The sequence below is a fragment of the Nycticebus coucang genome, chromosome 4 (assembly GCF_027406575.1).
Source record: "Nycticebus coucang isolate mNycCou1 chromosome 4, mNycCou1.pri, whole genome shotgun sequence".
Lineage (NCBI taxonomy): Eukaryota > Metazoa > Chordata > Mammalia > Primates > Lorisidae > Nycticebus > Nycticebus coucang.
Window position 1 is genome coordinate 123526408 of NC_069783.1, and position 20140 is coordinate 123546547.

Consider the following 20140-nt stretch of genomic DNA (forward strand, 5'->3'; position numbering starts at 1 on the left):
AGTGCAGGTCCCCACAAAGTCAGATTGTCACTTACTCAGATCTACCAAGAATCCCCAGTGCCTTGCTGTACGAAAACCCCACAAACGGCAGTTCTTCGCCTGAGAAACCCGAGGGGCTCAGCTGGCACGGAGAGGACGAAACCCACGAATTCTTCTCTGGTTCATCAAAATTGGAGGTGTCATCGTCAGACTTGAGGGTGGGAACGAAGGGGGGAGGCGCTGGTTAAAGAAAAACAAGAAAGGGGGGAGAAAAAAAATTTCAGCCTGGATTCGACACTGTTGCTGTTGCGGAGATCAGATCGTCTTACTCCTTAGGCGCTGGCGATGGCACTGCAGCGCCTGCTTTCAATCCAGCCTGATCGCAGAGGCAGACCCAGCCTCGGCTCCTACAGCAACAAGAGATTAACCCCTTCCCTGCCAACATGGCCACCAACCTGCAAACAGGCTGCCTTCCCGCCTGGGGTAAACTGAAGGATAAACTCAAACAGGTCACTTGATCCAACGAAAGCACTTGGAGAAAACTCATTTGGGCAAGCCACTCGTTCCGGATGTTTCCAGAAGGCTTCTACAGAGCATCCGCCTGGCTGGTGCCGGTATGCTAGATGACTTAAACCTATGTATTCCCTCTCCCAGGCAGGTCTAAATTATTAATATTTAGCTCTAATCATTAAAATAAGATGGAACTCCTAGGTTTTGTGGATTAACCAGAATGAGAGGAAGGAACAGGAAGAAAGAGGGTTTGTGAGGCTCTGGAACTCACGTTAGGATACTACTGCAGTCTAGTTCATTCATATCCAATGAGTCTACTCCAAGATCTTATCAACCACTTTTTTTTTAGTTCATTATCCATCCTTCCCACCGCAATCGTGCCCCCCCCACCCACTGCAGTTTAATCAGCATAATGAAACACAAGCCAAATAAAGTTCCTCCCAGTGATTTATGATAGGAATGCACGGCTGGATGAATGCAGCACAGTTCCTACCTCTTTAGGGCATGACTCCTGGCCAGGGGTGTATTACATCCTCTTCACTTGCTGCTGACCTACTAAGCTCTCTTGGTCAGGGAGGTGGAAACCCACTCATCAGTCACCAGGAAGCTGCCCATTGTTGTGGGCTCCTGAGGGTGTCGCCAGCCAGAAGTGTTACCATGGCTGTGGGCTGAGGTTTCCGTGTCACCGTGGCACCAGCCAGGGCCAGCAAGCCAAGCATCACATGCCCCGCAGTGCAGGCTGCATGCTCCCAGCTCCTGCGTGCTCTGGCTCCTGTGTGTTCTGGCTGTAACCCCACCTGGCCGCCAATGCTGATCCCAGTGACAGAGCAGTGTGAGTCACTGCCCACCAGGGCTCGCTAGAGCTCCCCCTAGGACAGTTGTCACAGCACTTCACAGCCCAGACCTCTTTAACTCCTTATTTTCTGAACAAAGCTATATGCCAGAAACGAGCAGCAGTCTGTTTTCTGCCGGAAGACTCCAAAAAAATCTGGCTGTTTCCAAAGTTTCCCAGTGAGGATAATATCTGGAGCGGCAGCAATGGGAAGTAACAAGGGAGCAGGTGAAGGGAGGTTGAAGGGAGAGGAGATGAAGCCAGAGGTCTGGCTGCTCCTGGGAACGGAGCTTCAGGTGCACTGAGATGAGATGGGAGAGTGAGGACGATTGAAAATTTAAAAAAATATATAAGAAAATTAACACCTCCAACCTCTCAAGAGAATTTAAATCTTCCCAGTTCGTGTCAGAATTCACTTGCTCAATACTTTAAAAATTAGCTGAAAGAAAAATTAGATTGAATGCTTCAACCCACATCCCATGCATACTTCCATCAACACAGGCTCAAATCCAATCTGATTTCAATTACCCAATACCTATTTTAATAGCAAAAAACAAAAAAAAAATTTTAATGGAAGTTGTATTTCATAAGGATCAAAAAGAGAAATTTTTCATCCCCAAATAAGGAAACTCAGATAAAGACAGGAAATGTATGGAGAGAGATTTGCAGATGATATTAATATGGAGGCAAAGTAGTTGAGGGTACATGTTCTGGAATCTGACTTGAATTCCAATCCCAGCTCTACCATTTGCCAGCTCTGTGACCTTGAAAAAGTTCCTTAACCTCTCTGAACCTTAGTTTAGTTTCATATAGGAATAACCATCTCAAAAGCCTACTAAGAGATTTAAATAATCTATATAAAGTATTTAGCACAATTCTTTTTTTTTTTTAACTTTATTCAAATTAATATGAGAGTACAATATTTAGGTTACATTGTTCTCAATTCCAGGGCAAAGTTCCATTTGTAGAAGAGCCCTTCACCCAGGGGGCATGTTATACACCCTCACAATGTGCACATTAGGTGAGATCCCGCCTCATGCCCTCTCTCCCTCTACCATGTTTTCCCTGCGTGTTTTATTGTTCCCTAATAGTGTTTTATTGTTCTTAGGAACACATAACTGTTTATATATTGATTTCATATTAGTATGGAGTACATTGGATATTCTTCCATTCTTGCCATACTTTACTAAGAAGAATGTATTTCAACTCCATCCACGTAAATGTAAAAGATGTAAAGTCTCTGTCTTTTTTAATGGCTGCATAATATTCCATGGTATACCTATACCGGTTTGTTGATACATTCCCGGGCTGATGAGCACTTAGTTTGCTTCCATGACTTGGCAATTATGAGTTGAATATTTAGCACAATTCTTAGCATACATTAAACACGCCACAAAGATCACCTGCTATTGTTGGTATTGGTCACATGTTATGACAGATTTTACAGTTACTAAAGGTTAATGAGATACAACAGAATCTGCACTGAATATCCTTCTTTGCTGTGCAAGACACAAACATGTCCAGGCAGATATTTGTGTTCATCAAATCATATCATTTAATTCCTAGAACTTTTAATTCCCTTTTCACAATATACTAATTGATCTTTAGGAGACCAAACTAGAATTCCATTTCTGAATGAGGAGTATGATTAATAGAGGGGTAAAAGCCACCCTCAGTGAAATAACTATGATTTTGAAATCCGTACAATAAAATAAGATTTGTCTGTGAAACTCCATCATGCTCAAGGCTAGCTTAATATGGTCGAGATCAGGAAAGGGGGCAGACAATCTTCAAGTTAAAAGAAAGGAGAAGACAACATGAAATATATTAGCTGGAAACAGGTGAGATATTTACAGCACAACCATATATGTGACCACATCTAACTTAAGAGTCGAGTAATTCTATTTTTTGTGCCTTATGTAAAATGTCTCTTTTTTGATCCTCATAAAATGTAATGTTTTTTGCTTTAAAAAAGTCACTGAAATCATATTAGTCTGGAGTCTACACTGACGGAGGTATGCATGGCACCCAGCACACAGTAGGTGCACATTAAATATTGGCTAGCCAAATATATCATTAATTGTCTAGAAAATGAGTCTTGCAAAGAGAACACCTAATATAATATAGGCCACAAAGAAGGTTATTTGATGTTTGAATTAAACGAAGAGGCTTTAAGAGTCAAGATTGTTCTGTCTGAAAAATATGTTAATGAATGCCTATATTCATATTTTCTGATACAGTATTATGACCTCATCTGCTCCCCCCATATCCACATATGTACCACATTCACTAATGACAAATGCAAAATCATATATTAAGATCTATTATAGTTCATTGGTAAAAGTCACTAAGATCTATTATAGTTCATTGGGAAAAGTCAATAAGAAAAATAGACAAACCTTTCCCTATAAATTTGTTTAAATAAATCAGCCTATTTGAGGTAACATTGGGGCACATTTGCCTTACTGGCAGAGGCTATAGAAGTAACTTCATGATGGGTTTTTTTTTTCCAGTTATAAGATAGATGGTAGAACAAAGCTTTCAGAAACAAAGAGCTATTTTAAGAGGTGTACTTAATTTCTCTTCCATAAATTCTCTCTCCCTTTTTTAATCCTAACATTCATTTAAAGCTTTGGGGGGGGGGGTATTTATCATCTTCAAAAATATTCAAGAAAACTAAAAACAAAAAAGAACCAAATGGATTTGTCCTCTTGGTCTCATTTATTTCTAACCTGCTCCATGGGCCTATAGAAACCACACTCCCACCTTTGATTTTTCAGAAGAGCCTTATGTTTAAAACAGTACCTGGCTGTCCTCATTCACCTATTTTGTTAAAGGAATGAATGAATAACAAGAATCTTAGCTATGGGATGATATTTTAGGCCTTAGGAAACCCAAGTATTGCTGCCTCAGAGTACCTAATTTAGTCATGAAGAAGGCATATTAAAAACCTAAGCATAGTAAAATTCCTAAGACTTTTAATCACCACTATGAGTTAGAGAAGTGGGAGATGAATAACAGCCAGCACTATGTCACAGAGGGCAAAGGCACATAAATAAATATTGTGTGATGGTATAATGAATTAGGACTGTGCCTGGAACACAACGGGCATTCACTAATATTCAATCAAAACCACTTCCAACTTCATTCTCTCTACCATGATGTCTATCCCTCACTCCTTTAAGAAAATGTAATTGACTAATTAGATACTATGTTCAAATTTAAAGGAAGATTACCTAAAAAAATCAGCTATCTTCCAGTTGCTTAAAATCTAGGCACTAATGTGACTGTACTTACCAGTGTTATAAAGACAGAACTATGAAATAAGTGAAGAAGAAGGTATTTATGGCATTTAGAGGTTAGGATGTGGGCGGAAAAAGCAAAGAATACAAGTTTTGCCTATGGGGATGCAGAGAGTTTTTGTGCATTCCTGCAGGAAAGTGTCATGAAGCAGACTGAATCTCAAGAGCTGGTTAAAAGGTATCTTCATGGGCTAGAGTGGGGAAGAGCACTACTTCAGAAAAGCCCCAGAAGCGGGGCCAGAGGCCCAAGGCAGCTGTGGGAAATGATTTGGAGGAGCAGAAAAAGTGAAGTCTTGGCTGGAGCTTGAGGGGGGAACCCAGCACTGGATTGACAGATGTAAAACCAGAGAGTTTTAGAGTACCAGGTAGATATCAGTGTGCTGAGAGACTAATACTATCATTTCAATAGCAACAGCTGGAAGAGGTCAGTGCTAGAAACCTCTAAAGGACAAGTCTATAATAGTTGGCATGAAAATTCTACACTAAAAAAGTGATAACAGAAACAGAGAGGATGTGGATTAACTGGATTCAGGCCTGTAATACTATGACATACACACACGGACTGTCAGGGAAGTATCCGGCCACTATTAATATCATTTTCATAGTATGTGGCTGGATACTTTCCGGACAGGGCTGTGTATTGGTTTTTGTCCAGTTTCTGACTCCTAACTTGCATATCCCCTTATTACAGTCTTTTGTTGTAATGTTGGGGGTGCTTTAAGTCATTGTCCTTGGAGAATTGAATCTTCTGATTCTCCTGCCTCATCTTTTCTCTCCCCAAGGCAGGAATCTTCCCGTGCCATTCCATGTAGGAGCTGGCCATGGAGAAATTCTCTCACCTACCTTGTCTGATTGTAGCTCATAAGAGAAGGGGTTCTGCCCCATACCACAGAGGAAAGAACGCTGCATAGAGGGGCCAAGAAGAACCCAACCTTGCTGGGTTACCCCACTCAGTCTATTAGTATTAGGCCATACTCTTTTTGTCCAGTCACATTTCTACATGGTTGTCAATCATACCTACATAATGAAGTCTCCATAAACAGCCCAAGAGGACAGGGTTCAAGGAGCTTGCAGATAACTGAACACATGAAGTTTCCTGGGGGGTTATGTGTCCCTTCCCCCATGCCTTGAGTCCTATGCATCTCTTCATATGTACCCTTTATAACATCTATACCCTTTATGATAAACCCATAAACCCAAGTGTTTCCCTGAGTTCTGTTAGCCATTCTAGCAAGTTAATCAAATCCAAAGAAGAGTTCACAGGAACTTGAAGCTAGTCAGTTAGAAGTACCAGAAGCCTGGACTTGCAGCTGGTGCCTGAAGGTGGGGTGAGGTGTTGTGGGGGAGTCTTGTGGGACTGAGCCCCCATCCTGTGGGATGAGACTCTATCTCCAGGTAGACAGCATCAGCATTAAACTGGAGAACACCCAGTAAGTATCCACTGTAGAACTGACTACTTGCTTGGTGGTAGGGAGAAACCCCTGCACATAAGGTCATAGAAGTTGTCTGCTGTGGTGTAAGAGTAGAGGAAAAACCGTTTGAGTTTTTCACACATTCAAGCTTAGAAAGAAGTGGCAAGGGGCGGCGCCTGTGGCTCAGTCGGTAAGGCGCCGGCCCCATATACTGAGGGTGGCGGGTTCAAACCCAGCCCCGGCCAAACTGCAACCAAAAATAGCCGGGCGTTGTGGCGGGTGCCTGTAGTCCCAGCTGCTCGGGAGGCTGAGGCAGGAGAATCGCTGAAGCCCAGGAGTTGGAGGTTGCTGTGAGCCGTGTGACGCCACAGCACTCTACCGAGGGCAATAAAGTGAAACTCTGTCTCTACAAAAAAAAAAAAAAAAAAAAAAGAAAGAAGTGGCAAAATTTGACAACTGATCCAAGAGCAGAGATTTTCATGAGAACTCTTATGGAAACAACCCTGAGAGAAAAGGTTATAAATGAAGACAAAGATATCTAATATCAGAGGTCTCATGGGAATAAATCAAAGGAGTAAGTTAGATCAGCAAATAGAGCTAGCAACTAAATATGCATGAGTAATTGAGCCAACGAAAACAGATTATATTGCCTCCAGAGCTTCAGACAAGCCCCCTATTTTCTCCACTCCCAGTAGGAAGAGGAAAGGCATGACTTCTCCACATAACACATTGTATGAAAAGTTTAAACAAAAAAAAAGACAAAGCAGATCCAATTTGCAACAGACTTAAGTAAATAAAAAATTATCCCATCTCTTTGCCTCCCCAAAGAGTCACAAAAAGACTTTAGGGTAACACTGATTTGGGCTGGTGATCAATTTTTACAATGCTGTCTTCAAAGTAAATGACTAAGGAAGTTGGCATTGCTAAAGTAGGCTTCAATCAATCAATCTAAACGATGGCTACCAAAGTCTACATATCTAAGCAGATACTCCTTCCAATGGCTGATTTCAATGGATCTCAATGGAGTTGCAAACTCCAGCTGATCCCTGACATAACCTACATGGTCCTACAAGGAGGAGGATATTAAGGAGGCTTAATATAAAGTTTTTGATAACTTATGTTTTACCACAGATTTATACTTTTAGAGATTCTTTCATTTGATTGCACTTTAACAAGACTTTGTAACAATTACCTTTACTTTGTTCTCTCTCTCTCTGTCTAGGAACTCAACAATCTGTAAAATACCTCATAGACTCAAAATACTCAAAAGAACTTTTCAAACTACAACTAGTCATGCCTGCATTTTTCTCTGCAAAGTTGGGTTTGGATATACGCAATTTTTCACCTAGGTGGAAAATGTATCCCAGGAGAGACTCCTGGTATCCTGCTTTTCCCACCAATTACTCACACCCAGTCTAGACAGAGTAGATTCATTCTTTGCTGCCCTTCTGGTCTCTTTAGTGTCCTTTTAGCTAACATTTGAAATTTTTATTCTTAAAAGAAAATTTTGAGGGTGGTGGAAAGGAAGAACAGAGAGAGGGAAGGAGGGAAGGGGATGGGAGAAGGGAAGAGCAGAGAGGGAAGGAGGGAGGGGGTGGGGGTCTTGGTGTGTGACATACCCGTTGGGGGCAAGACATAATTATAAGGGGGACTTTACCTAATAAATGCAATCAGTGTAACCTGGTTTCTTGTACCCTCAATTAATCTCCAACAATAAAAAAAAGGAAGAAAATTTTGAAATGGACTCTTACTCTGTTGCCCTGGCTAGTATGCAGTGCACCTAGCATCATAGCTCACAGCAACTTCAAATTCCAGGGCTCAAGTGATCCTCCTGCCTCAGCCTCTTGAGTAGCTGGGACTACAAGCATGTGCCACTACACCAGGCTAATTTTTCCTAGTTTTGGTAGAGCTGGGGGTCTCGCTCAGACTGGTCTTACACTCCTGTCCTCAGGCAATCCTCCCACCTCAGCCTCCCAGAGTGCCAGGATACTGTGTGTAAGCCACCACACCTGGCTTTATTCTTAAATTTTTATTATGAAAATTTTCACATGTACCAAAATAGTCAGGGAATAAAATGAACTCCTGCATACCTATCACTCAGCCTCGATAGCTAGCAACACCCACTCTTATTTCATCTCACCCCATCCCTATTATTTTCCTGCTTGTTGATTATTAAAAGCAAACCCCAGAGATCATATTAGTTCACCCGTAGTTATTGCAGGAGGTACCTATAACACAGGGTTTCTCATGTGTAGCACTATGGACATTTAGGATAGGGGAATTCTTTGTGGGAGGGTTCTATCATGTGTTATTATAGGCATTTAAGAGCATCACTGGAGTCACTCGTATCTCAGTGGGTAGGGCGCCAGCCACATACACCAAGGCTGGTGGTTCGAATCTGGCCCAGGCCAGCTAAAGCAACAATGACAACTGCAACAGAAAAATAGCCGGGCACTGTGGCAGGCGCCTGTAGTCCCAGCTACTTGGGAGGCTGAGGCAAGAGAATCACTTAAGCCCAGGAGTTGGAGGTTGCTGTAAGGTGTGATGCCACAGCACTCTACCGAGGGAGACAGCTTGAGACTTTGTCCCAAAAAAAAAAAAAAAAGAAAAAAAGAAAAGAAAAAAGAAAAGCATCCCTGGCCTCTGCCTACTTAGATGCTAATAACCACCAAGTCACGAAAATCAAAAATGTCTCTAGAAATTGCCAAATGTTCCCTTGGGAGGCAAAATCACTCCCATTCAGGAACCAATGCACTAATAGATAAGGACTTTCTTAAAAAACAATAACCATGATACCCTCACCATCCCAATAAAATTAATAGTAACTCCTTAACATTATCTAATACCATGCCCATCTTTGACTTTCTCCAGCTGTCCCCAAAATGTCTCTTTACAATTGGTTTCTTTGAATTAGGACCCAATCAAGCGCCACACATGATTTGGTTGATATGACTCTTTTAAATCATAACACTGCTCCTCTTTCTGTATTTTTTAAAATACTATTTATTGGTTTAAGAAACTGGATCATGCATCTTCCTAGAGTTTCCCACATTGTAGACTTGGTTAACTGTATCCTCGTGGTATCAGTTAACACATTTCTCTGTCCCCTGAGTTTCCTATAAATTGGCAGTTAAATCCATGGCCTTCCATTCATGTATAATTCTTTTGGCCAGAGTAATGTGCAGGATGTGCTGTCTCCTTACTATTACATGATGTTACAGGCACAGAATGTCTCCCTGTCACCTTTCTTGTCATGTTAGGAACGAGCCATGGCCTCTGATGATATCAGCCTGATTCTACCATCAAGTACCCTCCAATCTTTCACCTAATGGGTTTCAGCAGTCACTGATAATCACGGCCTAGAGCCATCATTTCAATAAGGGCTGCAAAATAGTGGTTTTTTAATTTTATCATTCCTTTTATATATATTAGTCCATCAACAATTTGGCTACCCTGGCATACTGTTCAAACAGGAAGATAGGATAAATGCTTGGTTCTTTCCCTATTTGGGGCAACATTTAGCGTAATGAGTTGGGGCCCTGACAACTTCTAGAAATGACCAATGAGATTCTTTTTCAGTACTGTACCATCTTAGGTCTATGGAAGCACCTCTATTAGATATTTTTGCCAGAAACAGTCAAATAAGAACCTACTTTAGCCTTTGGAGCCATTTACCAGTTTCCAGGGACTAGAAGAACAAGTACAAAATCACCATCACCATCACCCCTTACTAGGAGGGAAAGAGACAAACCCAGAAGATAGAAGCTATACTAAAGGACAATGGTCTACCTTCTCTATCAAGTCAATGGCATGAATATATCATGATGTTCCAATTTTTTTTTTTTTTTTTGAGACGGAGTCTCACTTTGTTGCGGTCAGTAGAGTGCTCTGGCATCACAGCTCATAGTAACCTGAAACTCTTGGGCTTAAGCGATTCTCTTGCCTCAGCCTCCCAAGTAGCTGGGACTATAAGCACCAGCCACAACACCGGGTTATTTTTAGAGACAAGATCTCACTCTGGCTCAGGCTGGTCTCAAACCTGTGATGTCAGGCAATCCACCTGCCTCAGCCTCCCAGAGTGCTAGGATTACAGGCGTGAGCACCTGGCCTCCAAATTTTTTAATTTGTAAAACTTTGAGCCTATCTCCACAGCTGACTACATTCTAAGATATGAGTGACTTTAAATGCAACTGTTGGACTATTGGCAAGGATATGAAGAAAGAGCTCTTATACACTATGGGTGGGAAATGTAAAATGGTACAACCACTTTGGAAAAGTTTGGCACTTTCTTAAGAAGTGAAACATATGCACAGCATATGATCTAGCCATCGCACTTCTAGGTACTCACCTAGAAGAAAGAAGGGCATCTGTCCATAGACTCATACACAGATGATAAAAGCAACTTTATTTCAAATAGCCAAAAACTATAAACTACCCAAATGTTTATCAGATTGTGGTATATCCATACAACAGAACACTACTCACCAATTAAAAGGAATAAACTGCATGGACACAGCATGGATGAATCTCAGTAATTCTTTGAGTGAAAGAAACTAAAGTGAGTATGTATGATATGATTAAACAGATACAAAGTTTTGAAAATATTCCCTATACGTTGGCCACCTCTTTATAAAATTTATAATGAATATTTTGTAAAAGGAAAAAAAAAGGGTACATTTAACTACAATTTCTCATTTTCCCTATGTATGGCAACTGTAGGGGCAACTTTTGAGACACCCTGTAGAAACTAAACTACAGTGGCAGGAAGCAAATCAGTCATTGCCTAAACACAAGGGAAGACAAGGGGAGGAGTGGAAGGGATAAAGGAAACTTTGGGGATGATGAATATGTTCATTATCTTGGATCTGGTGACAGTTTCACAGGTGTATACACATGTCAAAACTTATGAAACTGTACACATAAAATACGTGCAGTTTATTATATGTCTGTTTCCAACTGTTGGAAAGGGAGCTATTTTGTCCACAGTCCTTCTCTGGTCTAAGGAGTTTCTGCTCAAGCTCTCTCACCCCATCAGCATCTAGTCTCTCCCCGTAACTAACTCCTTCTATAAAGGAGGAAGGCCTAGTCTGACTCATCAGAGCTGGACATGCATTTGGCCATGTTTTAGTAGAATGCCAGGTTACTTTGCCTCAAATATAAGCTTAACACTTCTTCTACTGCCTACATATAGACTTAGCAGGCACTCATCCAACTGCTGAGTTGCTCTGGTCTCCTTACTGCTGCCAGGCCCCCTTTGGCAAGGCTTCCCCATCCATGAGGGAAGACCACCAATCCTCACTGTCTTCTGGGATGAGCAAACTGCCCAGAGCCCTGCACCAAAGGTGACTGAACACTTGCTTTGCCAAGAATAAAGTGGGTATTTTGGTTTCTCTCTGGCTATCTGTTCTCTGTGTGTATACTTTGTAAATCAGAATTTTGAAGGACAGAAAGGGTGGTTTTAGAGCCCAAACTGCCAGAGCTATAGCTGAATGTTCCATCACCAGGGATTAACAGAGTTGACTATATTTATTTTCTTTGAAGTAGGACACCAGAAATCATTTCTAAAGCCTCAGTCATGAACCACCTGGGCCTCCTACTCTTTGTCCTTAGGCTTTCATCTCTTTGACTCCTGCCAAACAGCCTTCTTTAGTCCCCTCCAAACTTCACCCTCAGAAAATGAGCATAAATGCAATCACCACACTTCATAGAATTGATTAGAAAGTTGGCTGCTGAATACAGTCCCAGATGTTTAAAATAATTTTGAATCTTTGGCCAAATCATTCCCATGTTTACTTGTAAAAGGTTTTCCCGCAAGTGACATTTTAAGGGTTGAAGACTTCAATTCATGGGCTCTCCAACAAACCTACTCTCTGTTTCCCATCTTCCCACTAAAAAGGCATTAATTTATCTCATTTGGAACTGATTTACCAAACTAGAATTTGGCATCACCCTGTTGGCTTGCTCTAAGAGTCACAGCAGGAAATCACCAGTGCATGTACTGGAGGGATGTGATCCACCATGACACAAGGTGTGTCATTTATGGGAAACCCAATGGTTAAATTCCTCAGGGCTCCGCTTCAGAAAATTGAGTCTTTTCTGAGCAAAGCATTCTCGACTTTTTCCTCATGAGACTGAGGCTGTTCATATTATAACTTACAACTATTCACATTCTCCCTTTTGCTTTGACCAGTAGGTGATCGAGAGTTCCAAATCATTCTTCCCCTGGCAACAAGGAACTTCTTTGTTTTTACATGTAATATTTTAATATTACAATTATCTCTAAAGTAAGTTGTCTCAACTTACCTTGGAATAAAGTGGAATGCTCCGTATTTTTAACCTCTATGGATACAGCTTCTAAATTCAGACTAAAGGGGAAGACTCCTATAACCCTAATTCATTAAGTATTTAGTCCTTTTATATCCTATTTTCACTTATCAATAATTTACCCTATAAAAACAGAACAGCCCCAAGAGACATACAAATATTCACCCGCATATATACCCCAAAAGAGATTCTAAGAGCTACTATTACATCTCTTCATTATTCCTCCATTTTAGCAGGTTATGCCCACGTGCTCCTGGTCTAGTGAGTTAAATTTCTGCCATCACTACTAGAAGATGCCTACTTTTACCTTGCTCCTCCCCCTTGTTTGCACCCCCAAACAGACCCAGGTCTTCTTCCTCACATCCCCATACCCATAAAGCGACTGGGTGTCCAACAAGGAGAAACATTGAAGGGCCAACCGAACCTAACAGAGAAGTACTTCTACTATCCTTCTTGAACTATCTCAGAAAACAAAACATGACTGGGTACCTGCTCAAATGATAGAACTCCAAAAACAAGACCTTAAAAAGGCCCAAAACAGGCTCAGCACCTATAGCTCAGCAGCCAGCCACAAACACCGGGGCTGGCAGGTTTGAACCCAGCCCAGGCCTGCCTTACAAAAATGACAACTACACCAACAACAACAACCAAAAACAGCTGGGCATTATGGTGAGCACCCATAGTCCCAGCTACTTGGGAGGCTGAGGCAAGACAATCACTTAAGTCCAAGAATTTGAGGTTGCTGTGAGCTATGACGCCATAGCACTCTACCAAGGGCAACATAGTGAGACTCTGTCTCAAAAAAAAAAAAAAAGGCCCAAAACAAATGAACACACAGAGTAAATGCCCAAGCCACTGAGATAATGAAAGGCAGAACACTAAAATAAATAAACGGAAAATTGATGTTAAAACCATAAAGGTTCTTATTTGGGAGGAAGAGAATACATTGTTCATCAGAAACTGATAGCAGAAAGGCAGATTCAAAGTCTTCCTAAAGACTTCTCCTTCAATTACTTCACTGACACAGGAAAATAACCTGCCAATAACAACTCCTGAGTTCTTGGAAGGTAGCATAAAGATATTGTTAAAAGAATAAGGCTGTAAGTGTTCATATTAACACAGAACATTCTGAAAAGTTATATAAGAAACTGACAATAGTGGCTCACTTAAGGGAGAGAGATTGGGCATGGGGTGAGAGGAAGATATTTTTTACTATGTAACCTTCTGTATCACATGAATTTTTATGAATTCCCCTTTATGGGTAGGGGGATGTGAGGCTATCCTACATTTTCAAATATATAAAAGCAAAGAGAACCTGGAATCAACAAAACCTGAGTTTGATTCCTACCACTGACAACTTCTGGCTCCACAACCTTCGCCAAGAGGCTCGTCTCTTCAGGCTATAGCATCCTCATCTGTATTGTAGAGTATTTATATAGTACTTGCCTCCCAGGGGATTTGGGAATGAATAAATGGGTTAATAATAGGCATAAGGTACTCTGCAGAGCCCCAGCACATAGCAGGTGTCAATAAATGGCATGGTCCTATAATATATGAATAAAGTGTTAATTAAGAACACTTAATCCATCCTTAATTAAAAGTAAATGTGGGACAATAATAAAGTGGGGATGGAGAAGCAAGAAGATGTCTTTTTGCTGTCAGAAGCCACAGATTAAGTCTATTGCCATCTTGAAGGATATGAAAGATATAAAATCTATCTGACAGAAAAGCTTTAAGTTCCTTAAAGCAAGGCCTAAAACCCACCAATTCTAAGACGTTCCGTTTACTCAGGAGTCCTGAGCTGAAAAGCAGCCTCCCCTCACCCTGTACCTACAAGATAAAATGAAGAAGGACTGAAAGATAAGCAAGAAACTCTAAGGCTGACAGATCTAATTTTCTCCTCTTGCAGGGGTTCACAAACTCTATGTGCATAGGAATCATCCGGGAATCTTATTAAAATGCAGTTTCTGACTCAGCAGGCCTGAGTCTCTGCATCTCTAACAAGCTCCTAGGTGATGATGAAGCTGCCAGTCCACAGGCCACATTATGAGTAGCAAGGTCCCACCGTCCCAGGTACTATTTCTTAGCAATGGCAGTGTTGAGAGATTCAGATCATAATAATGTTCTCTCTTCTGGTAACCATCTGGCCTTCTAAATCAATGGTTCTCAACTGAGGTTGACTGTGCACCTAAGGGACACTGGGTTATGTCTGGAGACATTTTCACCTGTTGCAACTACAGTGGGGAGGGTGCTACTTTATCTAAGGCCAGGGAAGCTGCTAAACATCCTGCAATTCACATGACAGCCCCCATCACCAAGAATGATCTGGCTGCAAGTGTCAACAGTGCCAATATTGTACTCTAAATTCACAGAAAACAGGGCCCATTCTGAGTCTTCTCAATTTTAGAAGTGGGCCATCAATCCAGGCTGAGATACAGGGAGAGTAACAGGACGCTGGATATGGGGAAGGAATCACCAGGTCACAGAATCTGTGGTCTGTGTTTTGTTTAAAACCAAGCATACGGTGGTGCCTGTGGCTCAGGGAGTGGGGCACCGGCCTCATATGCTGGAGGTGGTGGGTTCAAACCCAACCCCAGCCAAAAACTGAAAAAAAAAAAAAGAAAAAAAAACCATGCATATGTGGTTCAGTAAACCAGAGGGAGTTCTATAAGTATTAAACTTCCTACCTATTGAGGTACAGCAATTGAAGTAAAAGACCAGTTAGGATCTTAGACTCTAAACTCCATGAAGCCAGGGCTATATCTGACCTACTATAGCATTTAGCACATTGTAACTACTCATATATAAATTCAAAAGTCACTGCAATTCTGGGTCTTAACTAGACCCAGAAATTAAACCACTCTCTAGTGTGACAGAGTTTATTCTTTGCCATCATCACAAACATTATAAATGATAACAAGTAGCTATGCTAAGGCGCACATGACACACAAAGCATGGGCTTTGTAAGCACACAGACATCACCCCAAATCCAGACTCTTCTCACTCCCTTTATCATATGACCTTGGACAAGTTACAACAATATTCACATCTGTAAAATGGGTATGATAATTCTTATGTTAAGAGCAGTTTTGAAGTAATACAGTGTGATATACATGAACACCTAGTGGTTGGTATAGAATAGGTGCTCCCTAAACAATATTTCCTATAATACTAAAGCACTATAATAAAAAAATCCAGGGAGGTACATGGTGCTTATTTCTACACACAAAAACACCGTAAGAATTTCACCTGAAGCTAGGTAGGCATAGAATCCCTCTCCAATAACCCAAAGGCTATCATCCCTCAGGTTATTGAACAACCACAAGATCACAGGCCAGAGGTTTCACGGTGGCCATCCAGGCTGGGCAGCAAATAAAAAACAGCCACACACACAAATAAAAGACAAATATTTCAAAGGGAAGTATCTGTGTCATCAGCATGGGAACACCACTGAGTCACTATCAGATCACAAGGAAATGTACTCTCTGCTAATAAATACTGAGGACTCAGAGAATCAGAATAATTTTTTAAGAATTGTTTCTTTCGAACAACTCAGGAGAGAAAGCCTGTGTCATAAGTAACAGACAAGAAAAATATCTAGACTATTAGCCATAAATGTTTTAGGAAGTAATCCATAATCACTTCTTGCATTGTGTTTCTCACTGTTAAGACCTGGCAGTACTGGATGAAGGGTACAAGCACGCAGACACCGTTGATATCACTATGTCTTGGGGGAAGATATTTTAGAAAACTTAATAGAAAAGACCACCAGACAGCACAAGTTTCCCACTGATGGGAGCAGGTACGTGATGCCAGTCAAGGTAGGTGTAAACCCAAGAGCTATGAAAGAAGAGCTCTGATTGGCTTCAGGTTTCCAGAAGCCCAGAAAAATCAGCCTGGGTACAACCAGAATCCTGCCCGGCATCTGAAACATCACCAAAATTATAAAGCCCAGGGCCACTGGTATGGTTAAGAAACCCCCTATTGAAGCAGCCTTGAAATCAAGATAATAAATAGGCAGTTAAAAACCCAACTTCGTGTGAGGCTGGGAAAGAAACATCAGAATAATGGGTGCTTCATGACTCATGAATGTGGCAGTAACTCATCACAGAGCTTTTGACGTTCCAGAAGAATAAATACCCCCGGAACTGGGTCAGATGCCTGCTTCCTGTGGTGCTGCCCACAGCAGTCCCAAGGGGCTGGACCCAGGAGGAAACAGAAGCTCTGCCTAACCTCAGTGTCAAAGCCAAACCATGTCCTAGTTTCTCTTAGGAGCTACTCCCAGTTCTGTCATTCACAAATCTGCTCAGACCCTTCTTAAATTGCATTTATATATCCTGCCAGGACCACCTCTTGAGATAACAAGTTTTAGAAGATTATTACCTGCTGTGTTAAGCAGTACTTCCTTTCACTGGTTACAACAAGAAAAAGAAGAATTAGGGGTGAAACAGCAGAGAAGCTAATGTTGCTTTCATCAAAGGACAATCTCTTATTGTGGGAAGTAAAAATATTCAACAGCCTGGAAACCACAAGGCATTTAAGTAGTGACCATGAACTTGGAAAACTTAATGACTTCAAGTGTTCTGGTTGATGAAAGTTACTCAACATGTGTTTATGAAAAACAGGGCTGGACAAAGGCATAATTTATGTTAGAGTTACCTAGTTAGAAAATAGCTCAAACGGCATGAAGTCCAGCAATGTTTTCACTCACAAAACTCTAAGTTGATTGTAAATATGCAGGGATCAGAGGACAGCATAAAACAGAAAAATCTGCTAGTAGACACCGAAATTAATACCATGCCTCTCTGCATAGTTAAGAATGCCACACAACCATCAGGAAAAGGCACTACCACTCCTCGGAGGAGCATGAGGATCCCACCACTGATCGAGCTACACTAAATGTCTAAGCTAGTCCCATCAAATCAAACACGCTAATTGCAATATGGTACCCTGGATTAATCCTAGAACAGAAAAGAAACATGAATAGGAAAACTAGCAAAATCCGAAAAAAGTCTAAAGTTTAGTTAACAGTAATGTACCAATATTAACCTTAGTTCTGACAAATGTGACACAGTTATATAAGAGGACAGCATTAAGGAAAACTACATGAAGGCATGCAAGGACTCTCTGTACTATCTTTGTTCTGTAAATCTAATATTATTCCAAAATAAAAGGTGTATTCAAATTAAAAGAATTTTCTTTTTGAGAAAATACATTTCCTGAGTCTTCAGAGCCACTATACTGGAAGTTGAGAGTCAAATAAAAACCACTAAATTTTTTTTTTTGAGAGAAATTTCACTCTGTCGTGCTGGGTAGAGTGCCATGGTGTCAGCCTAGCTCACAGCAACCTCAAACTCCTGGACTCAAATGATCCTCTTGCCTCAGCCTCCCAAGCAGCTATGACTACAGATGCCTGCCAAATGCTTGGTTAATTTTTCTATTTTTAGTATAGATAGGGTCTCACTCTTGCTCAGCTGGTCTCAAACTCCTAAGCTCAAGCAATCCTATCCACCTCAGCCTCGCACATTGCTGGGATTACAGACATAAGCTGCACCTGGCTAACCACCAGGTTTTTAAAAATTAAGATTCAGTTGGGTAAGGTGAATTCCATGATATGAATTGGGGGCTAGATGGGAACATGTGTTAAAGAGGAAGGAGCTACTAGGTGATATTAGAATGAGGAAAATTAAGCAGATAGCCAGAAGTCATGGTAAATCCAGTATAACCAGCCCTCCATATCTTGAGTTCCGTATCCATGATTCAACCAATCATGGGTTAAAAATACTCAAAAAAGAAAACAATAAAAATAACAATGCAACAATAAAAAAAAAGAACACAGTTTAATAATGATTTACATAGTATTTATATTGCCTTAGGTGTTATAAATAATTTAGAGTTTTTTGTTTTTTAAGAGACAGGATCTCTTTCACTGTATTGCCCAAGCTGGAATGCAACAGCATAGCATCATCATAGCTTTCTGCAGCCTCTAATTCCTGGGCTCAAGCAATTCTCCTGCCTCAGCCTTCCAAGTAGCTGGGACTACAGATGTATGACACCATGCCTGGCTAATTTTTTAACTTTTTGTACAGACAGGGTTGGGGTCTTGCTCTGTTGCCCAGGCTGGTCTCAAACTCCTGGCCTCAAGCAATCCTCCTTCCTCAGCCTCTCACAGGACTGGAATTATAGGTATGAGCCACACCATGCCTGGCCTAGAAATGATTTAAAACATATAGAAGGATGTGTATAGGTTACATGCAAATACTACACCAATTTATATAAGGGATTTGAGCATCCTTGGATTTTGGTATTAAGCAGAGATCCTAGAACCAACCTCCCGAATATTTTATTGTTGCATGGATACTGAGTGGTAACTGTATGAAGACAACATACAGGAATATGACTATAGTAATCCATCACCATATTATTTTATTCCAAAGATAATCACAGCCTTTCAAAAGATGGGCCTTGTGATAGTCAGCATGAAGCACATTCTACGCAGACACCTCTCCTCTATAACCACTATCTCATTTACAGAAAAACAGTTGTACTTGTAGACCCAATAGAACTAAAATCTATAAATACCCTGAAAGAAAAATACTAGAACAAATGTAAGAATTCTGACATAATACCAAAAGCAACATCAAGGTGACCAAAACACAAAATACAGTACAGCAGTGGGGCGGCACCTGTGGCTCAGTGAGTAGAGCGCCGGCCCCATATACCAAGGATGGTGGGTTCAAACCCGGCCCCAGCCAAACTACAACAACAACAACAACAACAACGAAAATACAGTACAGCAAGTCCTCAAATAGCATAACTTTATTCAACATTTCCTGATAACCCTGATGATAAAAAAAAAAAAGTCAATTCCCAGGTGAGGCCCCCATCCGGGTTGAGTCTGCATGTTCTCCCCATGTCTGTGTGAGTTTTCTCTAGGCACTGTTTTTCTCCCACATCCCAAAGACATACATGTGGGGTTCACTGGCACATCTAAATTGTTGCAGGGGCGGTGTAAGCACCTGTGATGGGATGGCATCCTCATCAGCGCTGGTTTCCACCTTGTGCCCTGAGCTCCCTGGATAAGCTCTGTCCACTTGCAACCCTAAACTGGAATAAGTGGGCAAAGGGTTATCTCACTAGTTTTTATTAATCTTTCTAAAATGTGCATGTAGCTCACATTTATTTTAATGTTTAATATTAGAAGTGTTTTAGTCTTCAATTAAAAGTTTAGGGATGCTTTTGTGGCCAAATACATGCCATGGGAACTTAACACTTATTTTTATCAATTAGCCTAAAGTCGCAGTTTTCAAGAACTTATCAGCGACATTAAGTGAAGACTTACCATAGTCGTCTATTATCTCAAGTTTTGCTTCCTATGGTTTCAGATACCAGCAGTCCATCACAGGAAATATTTTGCAAAAAAGGGACCGCATTCTTTCTTCTATTAACTTTAATTACAGTATACTGTTATAATTGTCCTTTTATTACTAGTTGTTGTTAAGCTCATACTATGCCATATTTGTAAATTAAACTTTACAATTGGCATGCCTCTATAGTAAAAAGCATAGTATGTATAGGGTTTGGTACTATCTGCAGTTTCAGGCATCTACTGAGGGTCTTAGAAAGTATCTCCCAAAGATAAGGGGGAACTAATTCAGAGTTACTCAGGTAACCACCATTCACTGATTTGTATAAGTGGAGATATGTTCTTAGCATAATCAACAAGTTTATACACAAAAAATCTAATTGGTTATTCTATCAGATTACAGAAATAAAAAGAC

At 40.9% G+C, this 20140-nt stretch overlaps 1 protein-coding gene across 4 annotated transcripts in view; it reads right to left on the bottom strand.

Moving 5' to 3' along the window:
• The window catches only part of CIT (citron rho-interacting serine/threonine kinase), a 184009-nt gene that overhangs the window by 116416 nt on the left and 47453 nt on the right, over positions 1-20140 (bottom strand). For all 4 annotated transcript variants that reach the window (XM_053587769.1, XM_053587768.1, XM_053587767.1 and 1 more), the window contains one exon: positions 36-219. In XM_053587769.1, coding sequence (XP_053443744.1) covers positions 36-219 — 184 coding nt within the window. The remainder of the gene's footprint in view (positions 1-35; positions 220-20140) is intronic.